At 39.7% G+C, this 19,952-nt stretch overlaps 2 protein-coding genes across 2 annotated transcripts in view; one reads left to right on the forward strand and one right to left on the reverse strand.

Moving 5' to 3' along the window:
- Positions 1–6,195, reverse strand: part of LOC113467176 (zinc finger and SCAN domain-containing protein 12-like) — a 67,302-nt gene extending 61,107 nt beyond the window's left edge. The window contains exons 1-4 of the mRNA XM_026823214.1: positions 6,172–6,195; positions 4,855–5,512; positions 4,702–4,805; positions 3,543–4,200 (exon numbers count right to left, since the gene is read on the reverse strand). Coding sequence (XP_026679015.1) covers positions 3,543–4,200; positions 4,702–4,805; positions 4,855–5,512; positions 6,172–6,195 — 1,444 coding nt within the window. The remainder of the gene's footprint in view (positions 1–3,542; positions 4,201–4,701; positions 4,806–4,854; positions 5,513–6,171) is intronic.
- A 4,627-nt stretch (positions 6,196–10,822) lies between these two features.
- On the forward strand, positions 10,823–13,331 carry LOC113467177. Its single transcript, XM_026823215.1, has 4 exons — positions 10,823–10,999; positions 11,528–12,750; positions 12,855–13,095; positions 13,272–13,331. Exons 1-4 carry the CDS (start codon positions 10,823–10,825, stop codon positions 13,329–13,331), a joined length of 1,701 nt encoding a protein of 566 aa, XP_026679016.1.
- The last annotated feature ends 6,621 nt before the right edge of the window (positions 13,332–19,952 follow it).

Below are 19,952 nucleotides of genomic sequence, written 5' to 3' on the forward strand. Positions count from 1 at the left end.
TCTCTCAGGAACAGAACCCGCGTCCTAGCGCTTAGAAGGCAGGCGCGTTACCTCCCAAACGAACTACGAGTAGGCTTCTTACAATTGTTGTTCCCCCTTTAAGAGGAACACTAAATTTTGTTCTTTGACTTGTACTTAAACCACCAACCTCCAGATCCAAAGTCCACCGTGCTTACCACTGAGGTTGCCTGGCCATAATAACAGTTTAATTTTCTACACAAGCCAAGCAGAGGTGAGTTTAACGTGTTCGTGGTTAACTTGTTAAACACTAATTTTTGTTCTTTGACTTGTACTTGAACCACCAACCTCCAGATCCAAAGTCCACCGTGCTAACCACTGAGATTGCCTGGCCATAATAACAGTTTAATTTTCTACACAAGCCAAGCAGAGGTGAGTTTAACGTGTTCGTGGTTAACTTGTTAAACACTAAGCACTGAGGTTGCCTGGCCGTAATAACAGTTTAATTTTCTACACAAGCAAGCAGAGGTGAGTTTAACGTGTTCGTGGTTAACTTGTTAAACACTAACCAGGTTAATGATTAGCGACGAAAGATTAGAAAAGGTTAGTCTGATTTTACTCATTCTTTGTCGCCTTGGCTCTCAAATCAAGAAGGTACTTTACATAAATTAAGCATTATATGCAAAGCCTGCTCATGTAACACACTTAACTTGGTAATTATCATCCAGATCTTGCACAGTATTGGCCCTCAGTCACCAGAGTGTTAAGCTTTATGTTCCCCCTGACCATGATATGTCGGATGTTTGTAAAGTTAGAATAACTTGATAGGATGTGTTCATAAGGTATCAAATAACGCCTCTCATCATACTTGACTAATTGTTCAACACGCCTGCTCCCGTAGTGGTTGGAAACACAGATGGAGAATGAAGTTTGCCAGCCTAGTTAGCTTGGAGGGAAGCCCGTCCGCCTTGTAAGGGCAAAGTCACGGGTTTGATTCCCACCTGGGGCGGATTTTATCCTAAAATACATAAGGTTCGTTCTCGGAACGGCTGGCTTTTTCCTATCCTGTCTTCATTCTCTCTTCGCTTTCGGGAAGATAAGACCTTAGTAGTACAGTTCCCTCTATCACATGAGAAACAAAACTGCAAAGCCTTCGAAAATTACTGTGAAACAGACGGATACTTCAAAGTACTTTACCATGTCAGTGAACGTGTTGAAACATCAATGAAACAACTTCACAGTACAGTTCCCTCTATCACATGAGAAACAAAACTGCAAACCCTTCGAAAATTACTGTGAAACAGACGGATACTTCAAAGTACTTTACCATGTCAGTGAACGTGTTGAAACATCAATGAAACAACTTCATACAGTCTCTAAGATAAAGAACATTCCGCTCATGCTAATTCTCATGAAATGAATATCATATTGCATCACTATCATCAGATTGCTACAGTTTTTAATTAGAAGCGGACCCAGGTCGTAAACGGGAAGAATATTTTGTCCCGCTTATCTGTTATCTGGTTAAAAGTACACGATTATCTCTTATTTGGTTCAAAGAGTAAGAGGAGGGATATCTTCATTTATTACAGTTGACGCTTACAAATGAGGAGCACGTTAGGGTCTCTTTGAGTGCATAGGTACCTATTATTGAACGAAAGAAATAAATTCCAAGTTTTAACTTGACGATGTGAGATTTAATTTATTTCCCTATCTGCAAATCTGTGTGTTTTTCTCCGGTTTATCGGATTTTGATGAAATTAAACTAAAATAATCAACACATTTGAGGAACTTTTCAGATGTTTTGAGTGCATACCTATTATTGAACGAAAGAGATAAATTCCAAGTTTTAACTTGACGATGTGAGATTTAGTTTTTCCCTATCTGCAAATCTGTGTGTTTTCTCCGGTTTATCGGATTTTGATGAAATTAAACTAAAATAATCAACACATTTGAGGAACTCTTCAGATGTCAAGGAACTTTGCTCCTGGGATTTTAGGTTCAACAAGTTAATTCCTACAGAAGTTTGGGGATACAACTTGAGCTATAATTTTAGAATCAAAATCCGTTAAACATGGGTAAATGGGTATCAACCGTGACCCCGTTGGATCAACAGTTTAAAGTTCCAAGTGTGAGAATCAAATCTCCCTAACCGGATATTTGATGTCCTAACATTATTTACACAAAATCCGCCAACTTGAGCTATAATTTCAGAATCAAAATCCGTTAAACATAAACATGGGTAAATGCTAAATGGAGATGGACATCAACCGTGACCCCCATTGGATCAACAGTTTAAAGTTCCAAGTGTGAGAATCAAATCTCCCTAACAACCGGATAGGTATTTGTCCTAACATTATTTACATAAAATCCGGTCAATATTTTATGTTACGCTACATTAAACTTTTCCAGGGTGACATTATTTTCGCACTTCACAGGATATTTGGAGGATATAACTATGGTTCATCCATTTGAATATGGCAGCAAGGATTCATCTAAAAAGTAGGCTACGTTGCCAAACGTGTCAAAGGTTCAACGGTATTCATCGGATCTCGGATCCTGGGCATAAAGTCTACATGGACCTTGCCTCCTAGTCTCTCAGACTCACAAGAAGTAGAAGACCAAAGTGTGAGTCACGACGTCTGAAGACGCGTGCTACAGGTTTTACAGCATGCAATGGGTTCTCATCAGCATCAGGTAGGTTCTATATGTTCTGCATCAGGTAGGTTCTATACTTCTATGTGTTCTGTACTCTGGGTTCTAGATGATAAGTATCTCTTGCGTTCAAGAGCGCCGCCCACGGGACTTTGCAAAGTGCAAATGTCATCAGGTAGGTTCTATATGTTCTGCATCAGGTAGGTTCTATGTGTTCTGTACTCTGTGTTCTAGATGATAAGTATCTCTTGCGTTCAAGAGCGCCGCCCACGGGACTTTGCAAAGTGCAAATGTTAAAGAAGCAACTAGTGCTGGTTAGTAGTGAGTGAGTGAGAGTGAGTGGAAATTGGAAATGATTTGGGAATATCACATTCTGACATAAGAAGTCGACTGGACTTTTAACTATGTATAGTAATAAGTAATAGACACGTACCTACAGTTTGTTGTTATACGAGAAACTTATGGTATTTTCTGGTTATTTCTATTTTTGCACTCCAATATTTTGTAACAGGACTATAAACGAGTTTGTTGTTATACGAGAAACTTATGGTATTTTCTGGTTATTTCTATTTTTGCACTCCAATATTTTGTAACAGGACTATAAACGGAGATCAAAAAATTGTCAAATTTTTATTCTTTCGCGAATTCTTGCTCCAATTTATTCTTTTCAAGGCAAGGGTAGAAGTTCTTTGTCTTCGTGATCAATAAAGTATTTTTAGAAAGTGTTTGGGATCAGGTTCATTAAAGTGTTAACGCCCCGCCCCATACCGGTTGAAAGTTTTGGGTTTTTTATCGTCAAAGTTCCTTGTTTTCTGCTATCAGTATTCCCAGTACCACGAGTTTTTCATAGAACGAATTTCTCTTAGGTTCTGTTTAGTTACTGCTCACTATTATCCAAAGACATTCAATTAGGATTGTACAATACTTACCAACATAGTCACAATGGTGGATCCGTCGCTTCTCGAGCTCTGGATTATTGCGTCGATTATACTTGGGTACTGCACGAGGTGCTGGAGCCCCGGACGGTATATTGGGATAGGGTGGGGGCGGTTTCCGTCGCCCGGGGCCGGGATGTTGACTACTGCTCGTCAGGTTTGCACTGTTAGGATACACGTACCAAGGATAGACAGAGTTGTTGCTGTGGCAGCTGAGGCCTCCATGGGATGACTGCTGGAGGGGAGGTAACTTCTGTTTGGGAGACGCGAGGAGGGGGTCTAGCAAGGGTTCGTTGCTGTCTAGCTCGTCAGGGACTTCTAGTTTGATTTGAGGCACGCTGATGTTGGCATGGACTGTACCAAACATCTCAGCATTGTCAGGATCCAGTTTCTGTATACTGGAGGCAATGTCTTCCCACAGGGGAGGCTTGAGTTCGTCTTCATTGCGAGGGTAATTCCTCATATGAAGCTGAGGGTTCTCAAACAGCTCGTCTATATGATTACTGCTATTATCTGAGGAGGTCACGTGACTGTGTAGACGGAGACGAGGTTTGTTCTCTTGTTCTACAGCTTCGGATGCGGCTACCTCCTCCTCCAGACGTTGTAACCGCTCGAAGTCTTGCTTACATAGATAGGCGTCGAATTCTCCGCTCTGTGGACACACAAACAGAACAAGGGGTGTTATTGAAGAAGACATTTACTATTACAGTATACAATATTATGCAATATCAATACACAAGGTCTAATCTTTAAACAGACAACAGTGAGGATTTCCTTACACTCTTCTATGGAAATTGGAAACTTTAGCTGTTTCATTAAAAACTCTCATTTTCGTCTTTTGTCCCTCGTTTGTAACACACTTGAAACTTGAATTATCATTTTTTATCTACTAGCTGGACACATCAGAGTGTGTTCTACATCCAATAGATTCCTAATCGGACAAGCATGATAGAATCAATAAAGTCGAATGAATTATGCACCATAACAATTATTGGCAGTTTTGGGTTTTTTATCGTCGAAGTTCCTTGTTTTCTGCTATCAGTATTACCAGTACCACGAGTTTTTCATAGAACGAATTTCTCTTAGGTTCTGTTCAGTTAATGCTCACTATTATCCAAAGACATTCAATTAGGATTGTACAATACTTACCAACATAGTCACAATGGTGAATCCGTCGCTTCTCGAGCTCTGGATTATTGCGTCGATTATACTTGGGTACTGCACGAGGTGCTGGAGCCCCGGACGGTATATTGGGATCTGCTCACTATTATCCAAAGACATTCAATTAGGATTGTACAATACTTACCAACATAGTCACAATGGTGGATCCGTCGCTTCTCGAGCTCTGGATTATTGCGTCGATTATACTTGGGTACTGCACGAGGTGCTGGAGCCCCGGACGGTATATTGGGATAGGGTGGGGGCGGTTTCCGTCGCCCGGGGCCGGGATGTTGACTACTGCTCGTCAGGTTTGCACTGTTAGGATACACGTACCAAGGATAGACAGAGTTGTTGCTGTGGCAGCTGAGGCCTCCATGGGATGACTGCTGGAGGGGAGGTAACTTCTGTTTGGGAGACGCGAGGAGGGGGTCTAGCAAGGGTTCGTTGCTGTCTAGCTCGTCAGGGACTTCTAGTTTGATTTGAGGCACGCTGATGTTGGCATGGACGGTACCAAACATTTCAGCATTGTCAGGATCCAGTTTCTGTATACTGGAGGCAATGTCTTCCCACAGGGGAGGCTTGAGTTCGTCTTCATTGCGAGGGTAATTCCTCATATGAAGCTGAGGGTTCTCAAACAGCTCGTCTATATGATTACTGCTATTATCTGAGGAGGTCACGTGACTGTGTAGACGGAGACGAGGTTTGTTCTCTTGTTCTACAGCTTCGGATGCGGCTACCTCCTCCTCCAGACGTTGTAACCGCTCGAAGTCTTGCTTACATAGATAGGCGTCGAATTCTCCGCTCTGTGGACACACAAACAGAACAAGGGGTGTTATTGAAGAAGACATTTACTATTACAGTATACAATATTATGCAATATCAATACACAAGGTCTAATCTTTAAACAGACAACAGTGAGGATTTCCTTACACTTTTCTATGGAAATCGGAAACTTTAGCTGTTTCACTAAAAACTCTTATTTTCGTCTTCTGTCCCTCGTTTGTAACACACTTGAAACTTGAATTATCATTTTTTATCTACTAGCTGGACACATCAGAGTGTGTTCTACATCCAATAGATTCCTAATCGGACAAGCATGATAGAATCAATAAAGTCGAATGAATTATGCACCATAACAATTATTGGTATTCATTAGTCGTACGTAATATGCAAACATTGCCTCTCGCACTAGGAACGCAAGTCCAGTCTATTAATATGCAACTTCTGAGATGCATATTGATTGAAAACAGGGTGGTACAATCGACTGCGCCACTTGAGAAAAAATAAATCTGTTGTATAATTGTCTGTACATTGCTAAGAACGGTGAAATTTTAGTTATTCTTAATGTGTGTCCACATATAGTCGCCCGGCTCTCGATTGACACGTCCACACTGCTTCGATAACATAGATTCACCTCGTCAATCGATATCGATCTACGGTCGACTATGTTTTGTCCAAACACCTTTACTCCTGACTCCTGATACATCAAGGATCCTTAAAATCACATTAGAAAAATTCCTGTCTATCTGTATGTCCGTCTGTAAAGGTAGGTTTAGACGAAGCGAGTCTACTCGCGCATTTACCTCGCTTCCGCTCCCTCGCGTCGTGTAGATGGGTAAAATCCCCCGAGTTTCCTCACCCCGAGCAGCACTCGCAGCGAGCCATCGCCAGTCGGTTTTTAATCACGCATCAAAGGAAACTCGCAGTAATTCCTCGCTTCGTGTGACCGTGTCATATATTGCCGGGCGAGTTCCCTTGCCTATCCCTACCTCTGGACTCGCACGAACTGCCTGGCTCACCCTTCCAAGCGAGGAAACGCGTTTCGTGTAAACAGTGGCGCGAGGATGAGTTTTGATGTGCGAGGAGGAAACGAGTTTTGGTGCGCGAGTAGACTCGCTTCGTCTAAACCTACCTTAATGCTGATAGACCCGTTTTTTTAACACACACCTAATCTACACTGTATAAATAGATGCATACTGTTTAGTGCGCACTAAATCGATCAGTGATCGCCACATGCACTTTATAATCCATATCCTCTGTAGTTATAGCACCTCTCTTACTGGGAGTTCTAGGGTTCGATCCCTGGTGAGCACAAAAAAGGACAGGATAGGAGAAAACTAGACGTTCCGAGAACGGAATTCATCGGTTTAGGATGGAGTTCTCTCAGGAAGAGAACCCGCGTCCTAGCGCTTAGAAGGCAGGCGCGTTACCTCCCAAATGAACTACGAGTAGGCTTCTTACAATTGTTGTTCCTCCTTTAAGAGGAACACTAAATTTTGTTATTTGACTTGTACTTGAACCACCAACCTCCAGATCCAAAGTCCACCGTGCTAACCACTGAGGTTGCCTGGCCATAATAACAGTTTAATTTTCTACACAAGCAAGCAGAGGTGAGATTAACGTGTTCGTGGTTAACTTGTTAAACACTAACCAGGTTAATGATTAGCGACGAAAGATTAGAAAAGGTTAGTCCGATTTTACTCATTCTTTGTCGCCTTGGCTCTCAAATCAAGAAGGTACTTTACATAAATTAAGCATTATATGCAAAGCCTGCTCATGTATTTCAGATGTCAAGGAACTCCTGGGATTTTAGGTTCAACAAGTTAATTCCTACAGAAGTTTGGGGATACAACTTGAGCTATAATTTCAGAATCAAAATCCGTTAAACATGGGTAAATGGGTATCAACCGTGACCCCCATTGGATCAACAGTTTAAAGTTCCAAGTGTGAGAATCAAATCTCCCTAACCGGATATTTGATGTCCTAACATTATTTACACAAAATCCGGCCAATATTTTATGTTACGCTACATTAAACTTTTCCAGGGTGACATTATTTTCGCACTTCACAGGATATTTGGAGGATATAACTAGGATCTAACATTTATTCTCTGTCTGATCTCAAAATAAAAGCCAGAAGGAAGACAGGATAGGAAAAAGCCAGAAGGAAGACAGGATAGGAAAAAGCCAGAAGGAAGACAGGATAGGAAAAAGCCAGAAGGAAGACAGGATAGGAAAAAGCCAGAAGGAAGACAGGATAGGAAAAAGCCAGAAGGAAGACAGGATAGGAAAAAGCCAGAAGGAAGACAGGATAGGAAAAAGCCAGAAGGAAGACAGGATAGGAAAAAGCCAGAAGGAAGACAGGATAGGAAAAAGCCAGAAGGAAGACAGGATAGGAAAAAGCCAGAAGGAAGACAGGATAGGAAAAAGCCAGAAGGAAGACAGGATAGGAAAAAGCCAGAAGGAAGACAGGATAGGAAAAAGCCAGAAGGAAGACAGGATATGTATCTGTTTAGGGCGGAAATCAAACCCGCGACCTAGCGCTTACAAGACTGGCGCGCTACTCTCTAAGCTAACTAGGCTGGCATGGACACAACTTTGAATGGAGAATTAGACATTTCCACTAATATTCTGTCATCTCGTAGTTTTAATGGAACAAGTGTGCTGATTTGAAATTGAGATAAAAAAAAGCATAGTAAGTAAAAATAATAAACAAAATATGTTATTAACACCTTACCTATCACACTCGTCTAATCTCTAGGGTACAAGATTAGATACCAATCTGGTGGGATCATAACCCGTACATTCTGTTATTCTGTAGTAGAGGTATCGCTTACACTTTACCGTCGTTAACTTTTCATTAGCTTGTCGCAATGAGAGTAGAATTCTAATGAGGAGTTTAGTTGTAAATGAGACATGAGAGGTTTAATGTACCTACACTTTAATGTACTTGATGGTACGTGCCGAACTCTAATAGTATTTTTACAAGTGGTTCAGTGAACTGTAGAAATCAAAAAGGAGTACGGGGTAAAAAAAGAAAAAAAAATCCCCCAAAAACTAGTTTTTTTAGTTTTTTGGCTTTATTGTTTTCTGGACAAAATTTGCACCACCATTTTCGTGATCCTGGTAAAAAGACCTTTAATTTGATATGTAGGTCGACCAGGTTTGGATAAGTCCTTCTATGGGCACAGACAGACAGACGACACCGAAGCGAATACAATAGTCCGTCCCAGGTCGACTAGGTTTGGATAAGTCCTTCTTTGGGGACAGACAGACGGACAGACAGACACCGAAGCGAATACAATAGTCCGTCCACTATACCTTTTATTATTAGTAATAATAGAGGAAGGACGGACTAAAAAGATGTTTGATAGAGGGAGCTGTAACTGCCAAGGTTTTATCGTTTTGAAAGCGAAGAGAGAAGAGAGACAAGATAGGAGAAAGCTAGCCGTTCCGAGAACGAATCGGGGCAAAAAAAAAGAAAAAAAAAAGATGTTTGATAAAAGGAGCTGTAACTGCCAAGGTTTTATCGTTTTGAAAGCGAAGAGAGAAGAGAGACAAGATAGGAGAAAGCTAGCCGTTCCGAGAACGAACCTCATCTGTTTAGGAATCGAACCCTCGACGATAGAGATGGCACAGGTTTGAAGATGCTGGTCTCAAAACCATCCTCAGTCACCATGTTTTAATAGTAAATCAAGATAGGAGAAAGCTAGTCGTTCCGAGAACGAACCTCATCTGTTTAGGATAAAATCCGCCCCACAGGCGGGAATCGAACCCTCGACGATAGAGATGGCACAGGTTTGAAGATGCTGGTCTCAAAACCATCCTCAGTCACCATGTTTTAATAGTAAATGATCTAATGCACGTGTCTCAAGCCAGTCTGGTAGACTAGAGGTCTTGTGCACTTGGTTCCAGGTACTTCATTAAAGTCTAAATAGATATTAGAAGCTGGATATGTGTTTAGAGAGAAACAAATAGGATCCCATTAGGTGCTTGAGTGCTCGCAGTCTCTTGAGTACTTGAGGTAACTCACTGGTTTAGTGGTTAGCGTGGATGAGGATTGAGGATATAGGATCTGGAGTTTGATATCCAAGTCAAAATAAAGGTGTAGTTCCTTCAAATTAAATTTATTGCAAGAGAGACAAAATAGGAGAAAGCTAGCCGTTCCGAGAACGAACCTCATCTGTTTAGGATAAAATCCGCCCCAGGCGGGAATCGAACCCTCGACGATAGAGATGGCACAGGTTTGAAGATGCTGGTCTCAAAACCATCCTCAGTCACCATGTTTTAATAGTAAATGATCTAATGCACGTGTCTCAAGCCAGTCTGGTAGACTAGAGGTCTTGTGCACTTGGTTCCAGGTACTTCATTAAAGTCTAAATAGATATTAGAAGCTGGATATGTGTTTATAGAGAAATAAATAGGATCCCATTAGGTGCTTGAGTGCTCGCAGTCTCTTGAGTACTTGAGGTAACTCACTGGTTTAGTGGTTGGCGTGGATGAGGATTGAGGATATAGGATCTGGAGTTTGATATCCAAGTCAAAATAAAGGTGTAGTTCCTTCAAATTAAATTTATTGCAAGGGCTTCCAGGAGGCAGATATCTCCAATCGTGAAATTTTAGGAATGCCTCTACTGCCAATTCAAAGACAAAACACTGAATAGCTGAAAAGCATACCACGTTGGACAATTGATAAATAGATAAACTAATGTGAGAAATATCTATTTGGTACGATACGTTAGGACCAGTTAAGGGCTTCCAAGAGGCAGATATCTCCAATCGTGAAATTTTAGGAATGCCTCTACTGCCAATTCAAAGACAAAACACTGAATAGCTCATATTTAGCTGAAAAGCATACCACGTTGGACAATTGATAAATAGATAAACTAATGTGAGAAATATCTATTTGGTACGATACGTTAGGACCAGTTTTACAATTTCAGTTTGACCTTATTTTTGAACACTTCGAAAGCACTTGGGTTGGCGCAGAAGCCCAAAGTCCATTTCAACATACATCTCCCGTTAGACCTGAAGGTTACTGTAAACGATGTACAAGGCAGTCATGAACTTCTAGCACCTAATAATACCTATGAAGTCAGCCTAAATTAAGACACATGAAGGTTTGAAGAGGGTCCGCAGGGTGAACCTCTTGGACCTGAGCTTATTAACCAGAAGCAGCGGTTTTACCGGCGCAGGTTGGTAAACCAAAAACCAAATCTAAATGAGCATGATGAAGTATTTGGTTATGATGAAGTATTTGGTAGCTATGGCTGTCAGTAGGTACGTGCGGGCACGAGACAGAGGGCAACCGGTTGCAAGTCACGTTTCAGAGTTATGAACTCAGATGGATTCGAACCAATTTGTAACAAGCTATGGCTGTCAGTACGTGCGGGCACGAGACAGAGGGCAACCGGTTGCAAGTCACGTTTCAGAGTTATGAACTCAGATGGATTCGAACCAATTTGTAACACATCACTCAGACTTATCCACGAGACCACACGGGAGGAAACGGTAAAGATGATAGAGTATACCTATTTCCTACATAACTGTGCAGTCAAATTTTTACATGCTTCAAACTTATTTGAAGAACTTGGAGTAATTTTTCATTGGGCGAAATGGGTTTCACGTTTTAATTTTAACTCGACAAAATTTCACTTAGTTTTGAATTCAAGATGATTTTATCCTACACAGATGACGTTCGTTCTCGGCACGGCTGGCTTCCTCCTATCCTGTCCAGTTACAGTTTGTTTTGCAACAAACCTCTTGAAAAAATAAATAAATAGATATCTAATAAATACGGACAACATTGAAGATTATAGTAGGTAGGTACGAGTACTTAGATAATAAAAATGAAAAATCTGAAATCACGGACAATTTACCCCCCCTCAAGCGAAATGAGTTTCACGTTTTAATTTTAACTCGACAAAATTTAACTTAGTTTTCAATTTAAGATGATTTTACAGGCAGGATTATACCGGAGGGAGAATAGCTTGCGGCGGCGTTTGCATTTTTGTTCATGATTCCTGTTTCTCTAAACAGTTACAAATAAACGCTAATCTCCAATGTGTCGCCGCCCAAGTAAAGCTCCCAAACTTTACCCAACCAATCTCCATTTGTAATATTTACACTCCAAACACAGCTCAGTCCGTACCTTATTCGGAGCACGATCTTACTGCAATCAAGAACCAACTCTCAAGCCCTTTTATAATTCTGGGCGATTTTAACGCCCACAATCCTCTGTGGGGCAGTACTTCACGTTCGAACGAGGGCAAAGAAGTTGAGCGGTTCATACTTAACCACAGTGACTTGAGCCTCCTTAACACTGGTGATGCCACTCACTTTAATCTCTCGTACTGTTCCGAATCTGCGATCGACCTTACATTCTGCTCGGTCTCCATCTACCCCGATATCAAATGGCATGTCACGGACGATTTGTGTTTTTCCGATCATTTTCCTATTCTCCTAACTCATGATCACCCTATTCCCAATGTCAGTGCCAACCCGTCAACCCCATCTATTTGGAATTACGCCAAAGCAGATTGGTTAAAATTTAAGTCTAAAATAGACTTTAGTTTTATAGATACCTATCTCAACACTAACGTACAACCCAATATTGACGAACTGCTATCAGCTATCAACACAAATATCATTGATGCCGCCAAGGAATCCATTCCTGTCAAAAAAATTCCAGCAAATAAACTCCCAGTCCCGTGGTGGGATGATGAGGTGAAACAGGCCATTAAATCAAGGAGAAAATGGCTACGGAAAGCCAGAAGAGTACCAACCATTGACAACAAAATCGAATTCAAGAAAGCCCGAGCATTAGCAAGAAAAACCATTAAAGAAAAAAGATCAAGTAGTTGGAACCAATTCGTAGCTTCCATTGACCATTCTACCACATCGGGTGAGATGTTTCATAAGATGAATAAACTTCGTGGCAAGTACACCCCGAGGCATATCACTGCTTTACAAGACCCCTCGGATCCAACTCAAATTTTTTACGACACCCCCTCGATCGCCAGCTCACTGGCTCAACAATTTTCCTCCGTTTCATCAAATGAAAACTATTCTGCTCAGTTCCTAAACTACAAGTTATCCTATGAAGCCACTCCGATTGATTTTGACTTTAGTTTCACCCAAGACTATAACAGTCCTCTCACCTATGCTGAAATGTCCAACGCCTTAGCTACTTGTACGTCAAAAGCCGCCGGGCCCGATGACATTTCATTTCTGAATCTGCGATCGACCTTTCATTTTGCTCGGCCTCCATCTACCCTGATATCAAATGGCATGTTACGGACGATTTGTGTTTTTCCGATCATTTTCCTATTCTCCTAACTCATGATCACCCTATTCCCAATGTCAGTGCGAGTCCGTCCACCCAATCTATATGGAACTACGCCAAGGCAGATTGGATAAAATTTAGGTCTAAAATTGACTTCAGTTTTATCGATACTTACCTCGACACTAGCATACAACCCAACATTGACGAAATACTATCCGCCATCAACGCCAATATTATTGATGCCGCCAAGGAATCTATTCCCCTCAAGAAAATTCCAGCAAACAAACTCCCAGTCCCGTGGTGGGATGACGAGGTGAAACAGGTCATTAAATCAAGGAGAAAATGGCTTCGGAAAGCCAGAAGAGTACCAACCATTGACAACAAAATCGAATTCAAGAAAGCCCGAGCATTAGCAAGAAAAACCATTAAAGATCTTCTCTCTTAGATTTCGGGACGATAAGACCTCCTGTGTTAATCTTATTCTTTTCCTGTGTTCAGACGGGGTCATGGTTTGTCGTCAACCTCTCAATCAGCCCTAGAGTGATTGCTATGGACTGACATTTGGCCAAGGTCGGTACAAATAGAAAAAAAAAAAAAAAACAAAAAACAAATACCTTTTAAGTCGTATTAGCCAGCCTAGTTAGCTTAGTTGGTAGCGCGTCTGCCTTGTAAGCGCTAGGCCGCGGGTTCGATTCCCGCCCGGGGCGGATTTTATCCTGATGGGATAATGTTCGTTCTCGGAACGGCTGGCTTTTTCCTATCCTGTCTTCCTTCTCTCTTCGATTTCGGGACGATAAGACCATAGCAGTTACAGTTCCCTCTATCAACCCTCATTAAAAAAAAGCTACATAGGAAAATTCAAATAAATAAAAATAACAAATTACTTTAAGTCGTATTTTTCTGTATATTTATATAAAATTTTATTTATGAGAAGAGTACATTTTGTATAAAAATTGAACAAAAACCTAGCAGACAATACAGTTAGAAACTTAATAAAAACCTAAAAAGTTCGTCAAGTTAAAAAACTAAAATGAGGTAGATTCAATTGAGGATTATAGGGCACCCGGGAGGCGCGCGAACGTCAAAAAATACAAAATATTTTCATTTGAGGTGTATTTTCCTTTTGAATTTTCGTAAAGGGAACCGGTTTCCCTTTTGGAAACAGAAATGGCGCCTGTAATAAACCATAGGAATACCGGGAATGTCTGTACACTAAACCATAGGAAATCAAGGGAAGTCTGTACTAAATCATAGGAAATTCAAGATGGCGCCGTTTCCGAAAGGAAAATAGTGAGAATACACCTTCGCTATATACAAGTATACAATTACACTGGGCTACCCGAGTTTTCGACGATTTTTGCAAATTGGCAAAATTGTTTCGACATCGAATTGAGAAAAATCTCAAAATTATTTAACTAACTATTTTCATTTATAATTTTAATAAAATATAGGTAATCCAAAAAAGAGCGATACGTATAATATATGGACTGAAATATAGGGATTCCTGTAAAGACATATTTAAAAAAGAATCTTTGTTGAGGCTGGTGTGTATTACTGAGCTGAATATTCTGGGTTACCGTCTTGACTTGAGGGCAAGTTTTCCTATTCCTATACATAAGACATATAAATATAGGAAATCTAGCTCTCAAAAGACGACTAATCCTTAGGGATGTTCAGTAAAATCTAAAGTAAAATCCTAAATACTGCAAAGGTAACTTACAATATCTAGAGGTATTTACCTCTAAAAGCACATAGTTAGGTATAGACAATATTCAATACTACACTCTCATATACCCTATGCACCTGCACTGGCAAAAGTTACAGCTTTGGCTCAGGTAGGAATCCAGAAAGTTTTTACGCACAAAACTTTATAAAAGAGTACACACATCCAGTGTTATGTATTAAGTTAGTTTGATAAATACCCATAGCAAGGTATTTAAGATACTGGCAATGCTGTTGACGTTTCGTAATGATAATGAATGACTAAGGTATAGACAATATTCAATACTACACTCTCGTTCCCTATGCACCGTACACTGGCAAAAGTTACAGCTTTGGCTCAGATAGGAATCCAGAAAGTTTTTACGCACAAAACTTTATAAAAGAGTACACACATCCAGTGGTATGTATTAAGTTAGTTTGATAAATACCCATAGCAAGGTATTTAAGATACTGGCAATGCTGTTGACGTTTCGTAATGATAATGAATGAATTTTTCTCCTCGTAACTTAACACCAAGGTCAGGACGTCATAGTAATCCCGAGAGCTACTGGGTAACTCACAAACTTATTGTTTTTGCTTCTGATTTATTCACTGGTATACAAATCCCGGAGTAAGAGACGGATCACGTTGTTAAACTCATGAAACAAGAAGCAGATCACTTGGTCTGTATCAACATGATAAGGAATTGGTTGATCATGAAATATGACGTGAAACGGTGTAAAACGTCTGTCTTGTTTGTACCAGCGATTCGGTCATACGATTTGGTCGTAGGAAAATTCTTAGTTTGTGTCTTGATCTAATTATAAGAAAAATCGAAGTGTGGCACCAGGTTTGATCCTTGACAACCCTCTGGGAGAAATCATTATTGAAAGCTATACGGAACATGAAAGTATCATCTTATTAACAAGTACGGAACAACATAAACAACATTATCTTGTGACGCAACATCCCTATGATTCCAGAACACAAAGACACCACGGATCCCATGAGAGTCATCACATCAAAAGCGATTTAAATATTTTATCTATAAGTCAGCCTGGAACTCAGGATTAGGAAAAGATGGACGAGGATTTATTATTTTGAACTCCTCAATTTCCTAATAGAGCTCTTATTTTTCTATTAAAGCTCTTTTGGTCTCCTTTCTGGAGCAGCCTCTAATTTCTAAATGAGGCTGAGTACGAACTCATGTAGTTCTAGTTAACAGTGGAAATAAATTCAATATCTCCTCAATGGTAGTAACACTTTACCAAGGTACATAATAGGATAGGTAGTAATCATTTTGCAACCACTGGTTCTTGCGTTTTGCAATACGATATCTGCTAAGATCTTATGGTCATCGAGAAGCTGTACCTATATATCAACCAACACGCATAGAAACCAACACCGGAAGTTCTATGGGGACTAATAGAACTGGTGTTTGAACAATTAACACACCATTAAGTGAGGAACGACCGGAACTACGAGAGGGAACTGTAACTGCCAAGGTGTTATCGTCCCGAAAGCGGAGAGAAGGAAGACAGAATAGGAGAAAGCCAGCCCCTCTGAGAACGAACCTTAACCGTTCAGGAAGAAATTCACCCCGGGCGAGAATCGATTCCGCGACCTAGCGTTTACAAGGCAGACGCGCTACCCTCCAAGCTAACTAGACTGGATTAGAAATATTGTCACCTGTTTAACGGTGGCGTGGTTAGATCAGAACGTGAGCAGGGCTTTGCATTGTCACCTTTTGATAAATAATGTAACTTTATGGTTTTATCAGACCAGATTCTTGACGATATAAGTTCTGACGATCAAGAGACCAAAGCTCTAAAGACCTGATATCGGTGAAACGATAACTGGCGCTAAGGGCGGTATCCGTGGATTCTTGGCTTGTTGTTTTCTACTCAAGTCCGGTATTCCTGGGTGTCCCGTATAGCTACTGAGATTGTCTTATCGTAACGAAAACGAAAAGAGAAGGACAGGCTAGGAAAAAGCCAGCCGTTCCTAGAACGAACATTACCTGTTTACGTTAAAGTCAGGCCCGGGCGGGAATCAAACACGATCAAGCACTTACAATAAATTCAGACGCGCTACACTCCAAGCTAAATTCAATAAATAAATAAAATTATAATATGAAATTACATATCTACATCTTTGTTTTATCTCTCTTCAATGCAAAAATATTATTGACAATCTACATAGATATTTGGTTCTCATTTCAGGGATATTGATTCTCTATGAAAATCACTTGGAATGAAGCTGTATTTTTTCTTTTTTCCAACAAGAGCAGAAAAATTGCAAAAACGAATAAAAGTCAAAACACACATAACCACACCACACCAAAGAAAGAAAAACGAGGCATTTGAATATGTGTGATGATGTGTGTCCCGACCTTTAAGCAAAAGTATGAAACTATAGCAAAAGCAATGTAGTTACGTTATGAACTTCAACATAATAATAGAACAGAGACATTTTTCTTTAGACCGGATAGATATGAAATTGTTATAGAATATCTCGAAGATGGAATCCATAAATTTACTTGGTAACTGGGTTTTATGAGTTTTTAACATTATCCACAAGCTATATGGAACGCTATGCTTCGTAAATACAGGATATAGTAAATGTCTGCCAGTCTAACCAAAAGTTCTCCAAACCAAATTTATTTCAGACTGCAACTCCATCTGGTCTGATCTCAACCGTTTTGTTTTGAATGAGTTCAAGTCTTCAAGCGCTTTTATTCAAGTCATATTTCATCATTTTGCATGTCCATAACTTGCTCATGAACTTACGATAATGAAAACATCTAAAATTGGCAGGAGTGGGAGAAATGTGATCTCTGGAGATTCCAAATTGTTATCTTCCAGTGACGTTCAAATCTCTCTTAAAAAAAAACTTGAGTCTGTGATTTACCAATCAAGCATGCCAGGATTTATCTTTGGGTGAGCCAGGGTCCTCCTAATCCCCAAACCAAGACCTTCATTTGGACACTGAGGTAGATGTGAGGTGGATTGTGGATGGTATTTTTAGAGTTCCTCACTTTGGTAACCTCTATGTTCCGAGGCCTGTATTTATCCCCCCATTGAATTAAAACGTTTTGTAATTACTTTGCCTGTCTTAATATTGAACACTTTATTGGTTATTTGTTAATTGACTATCTATCCATATATAATGCTAATGGCAGAATGAGCTGAGGTATAGGACAGGTTGTAAGAGACATAGTAGCACAAGTAAATACTTCACTTGTCAATTCAGATGGTAATGGTAAAGGGACGAAGTTTGCAGTCTGGGAAATTTTCCATTTTTCCCATTTACATTTTCCCATTACATCTCCTTGTTTCTCCCGTTTCAAAATAAACATAATTATAGATATAGATGGTACCTACACTTGAACTTTTTTTAGACTGTCGAACGGATAGCTCCTTCATTTCTACAGTTTAATTCTAGTTGATTACAGCTCTATCTAATAATAACAATAGTACCTACTATCTATGTATAATCTATAGTATTCCATAGGTTAGAAATACCTATGAGTGATTGGGTGAGCTTGGTAATGTTCTGGATGGGTGACCGCGGGGTGACTTTGGTCAATTATTCTCGCGCTCATCTGTTATCCGGTGTTCTGGGTGATGATTACTATTTTCTTATTTGTAGGATTATGGTTATTATTACTATGAATAAGATACTGTAATCATTTAGTGACAAGTACCTATTCAGTGCATTCACGCTGAAATTATTTCCCGGTACATGTTTGTGAAATAACTGCGTTTAACATCTACCAATTTAGTAGAATAACGTACTGTTGAAAATAGTAGACCCCAAATGAGCCCTGTATAGTGTATACCACCTACTAGCAAATAGATAAACATAAGCACCTAATTTCCCTTAATATTTTTGCTTTTAGGGAACCTATAGAGTAAATCATCAGGAAATTCCTGTGGTATACTCATCACCAATTCCTACTACTTTACTAAACGCAAATTCTTGCAAACATACACTATGATAACATTGATACCATAGTAACCTCATAATAACAACAGGTTAACATTATGTTCCAAGTGTATTCCAATAATGACAACAGGTTAACATGAACCGTTAGTTCTAATGGTAGGTACATGTTAACATGAGAGTCATATTGCAATAATGTGTAGCTTCTGTTCTGATGAGATGTGTCATGAATAACTAATCAGTCGTCAGGTACAGAATTTAATAGGGCAATCTTCTACCCTGGGAATTACAAAGGATGTAAGGTCACTCTATAAATTGATTGTCCTACCCCAGTACCCTACTCGACAGAGCAGAACGCGTAACTTTGCTAATCTATCTATTGGATCTCTATTAGTAGTCCTGGAACAGTGGTTACCAAACGTGTTTGGCTTGCTTTGGGTCCTGAATACCTACTTGAGCCAATTTCCAGAGTGGTTCTCAATCCAAAGTTGAGTCTGTGATTTACCAATCACAAGCATGCCAGGATTTATCTTTGGATGAGCCAGGGTCCTCCTATTCCACAAACCAAGACCTTCATTTGGACACTGAGGTAGATGTGAGGTATTGGGAGGTGGATTGTGGATGGTATTTTTAGAGTCCCTCACTTTGGTAACCCCTATATTCCGAAGCCTGTATTTATCCCCCCCCCATTGAATTAAAACGTTTTGTAATTACTTTGCCTGTCTTAATATTGAACACTTTATTGGTTATTTGTTAATTGACTACCTAAATAATAACAATAGTACCTATCTATGTATAATCTATAGTATTCCATAGGTTAGAAATACCTATATGAGTGATTGGGTGAGCTTGGTAATGTTCTGGATGGGTGACCGCGGGGTGACTTTGGTCAATTATATTCTCGCGCTCATCTGTTATCCGGTGTTCTGGGTGATGATTACTATTTTATTGTTCGTAGGATAATAGTTATTATTATTACTATCAGTAAGATACTGTAATCATTTAGTGACAAGTATTCAGTGCATTCGCGCTGAAATTATTTCCCTGTACATGTTTGTGAAATAACTGCGTTTAACATCTATCTACTAATTTAGTAGAATAAAACGTACTGTTGAAAATAGTAGACCCCAAATGAGCCCTGTATAGTGTATACCCCCTACTAGCAAATAGATTTTAATTTTAATTTAAACATAAGCACCTAATTTCCCTTGATATTTTTAAACATAAGCACCTAATTTCCCTTGATATTTTTGCTTTTAGAGAACCTATAGAGTAAATCATCAGGAAATTCCTGTGATATACCTACTCATCACCTATTCCTACCACTTTACTAAACGCAAATTCTTGGAAACATACACTATGATAACATTGATACCATAGTAACCTCATAATAATAACAACAGGTTAACTTTATGTTCCAAGTGTATTCCAATAATAACAACATAGGTTAACATTATGTTCCAAGTGTATTCCAATAATGACAACAGGTTAACATGAACCGTTAGTTCTAATGGTAGGTAGGTACATGTTAAC

Source organism: Diaphorina citri, unplaced genomic scaffold (genome assembly GCF_000475195.1).
Source record: "Diaphorina citri unplaced genomic scaffold, Diaci psyllid genome assembly version 1.1 scaffold423, whole genome shotgun sequence".
Lineage (NCBI taxonomy): Eukaryota > Metazoa > Arthropoda > Insecta > Hemiptera > Psyllidae > Diaphorina > Diaphorina citri.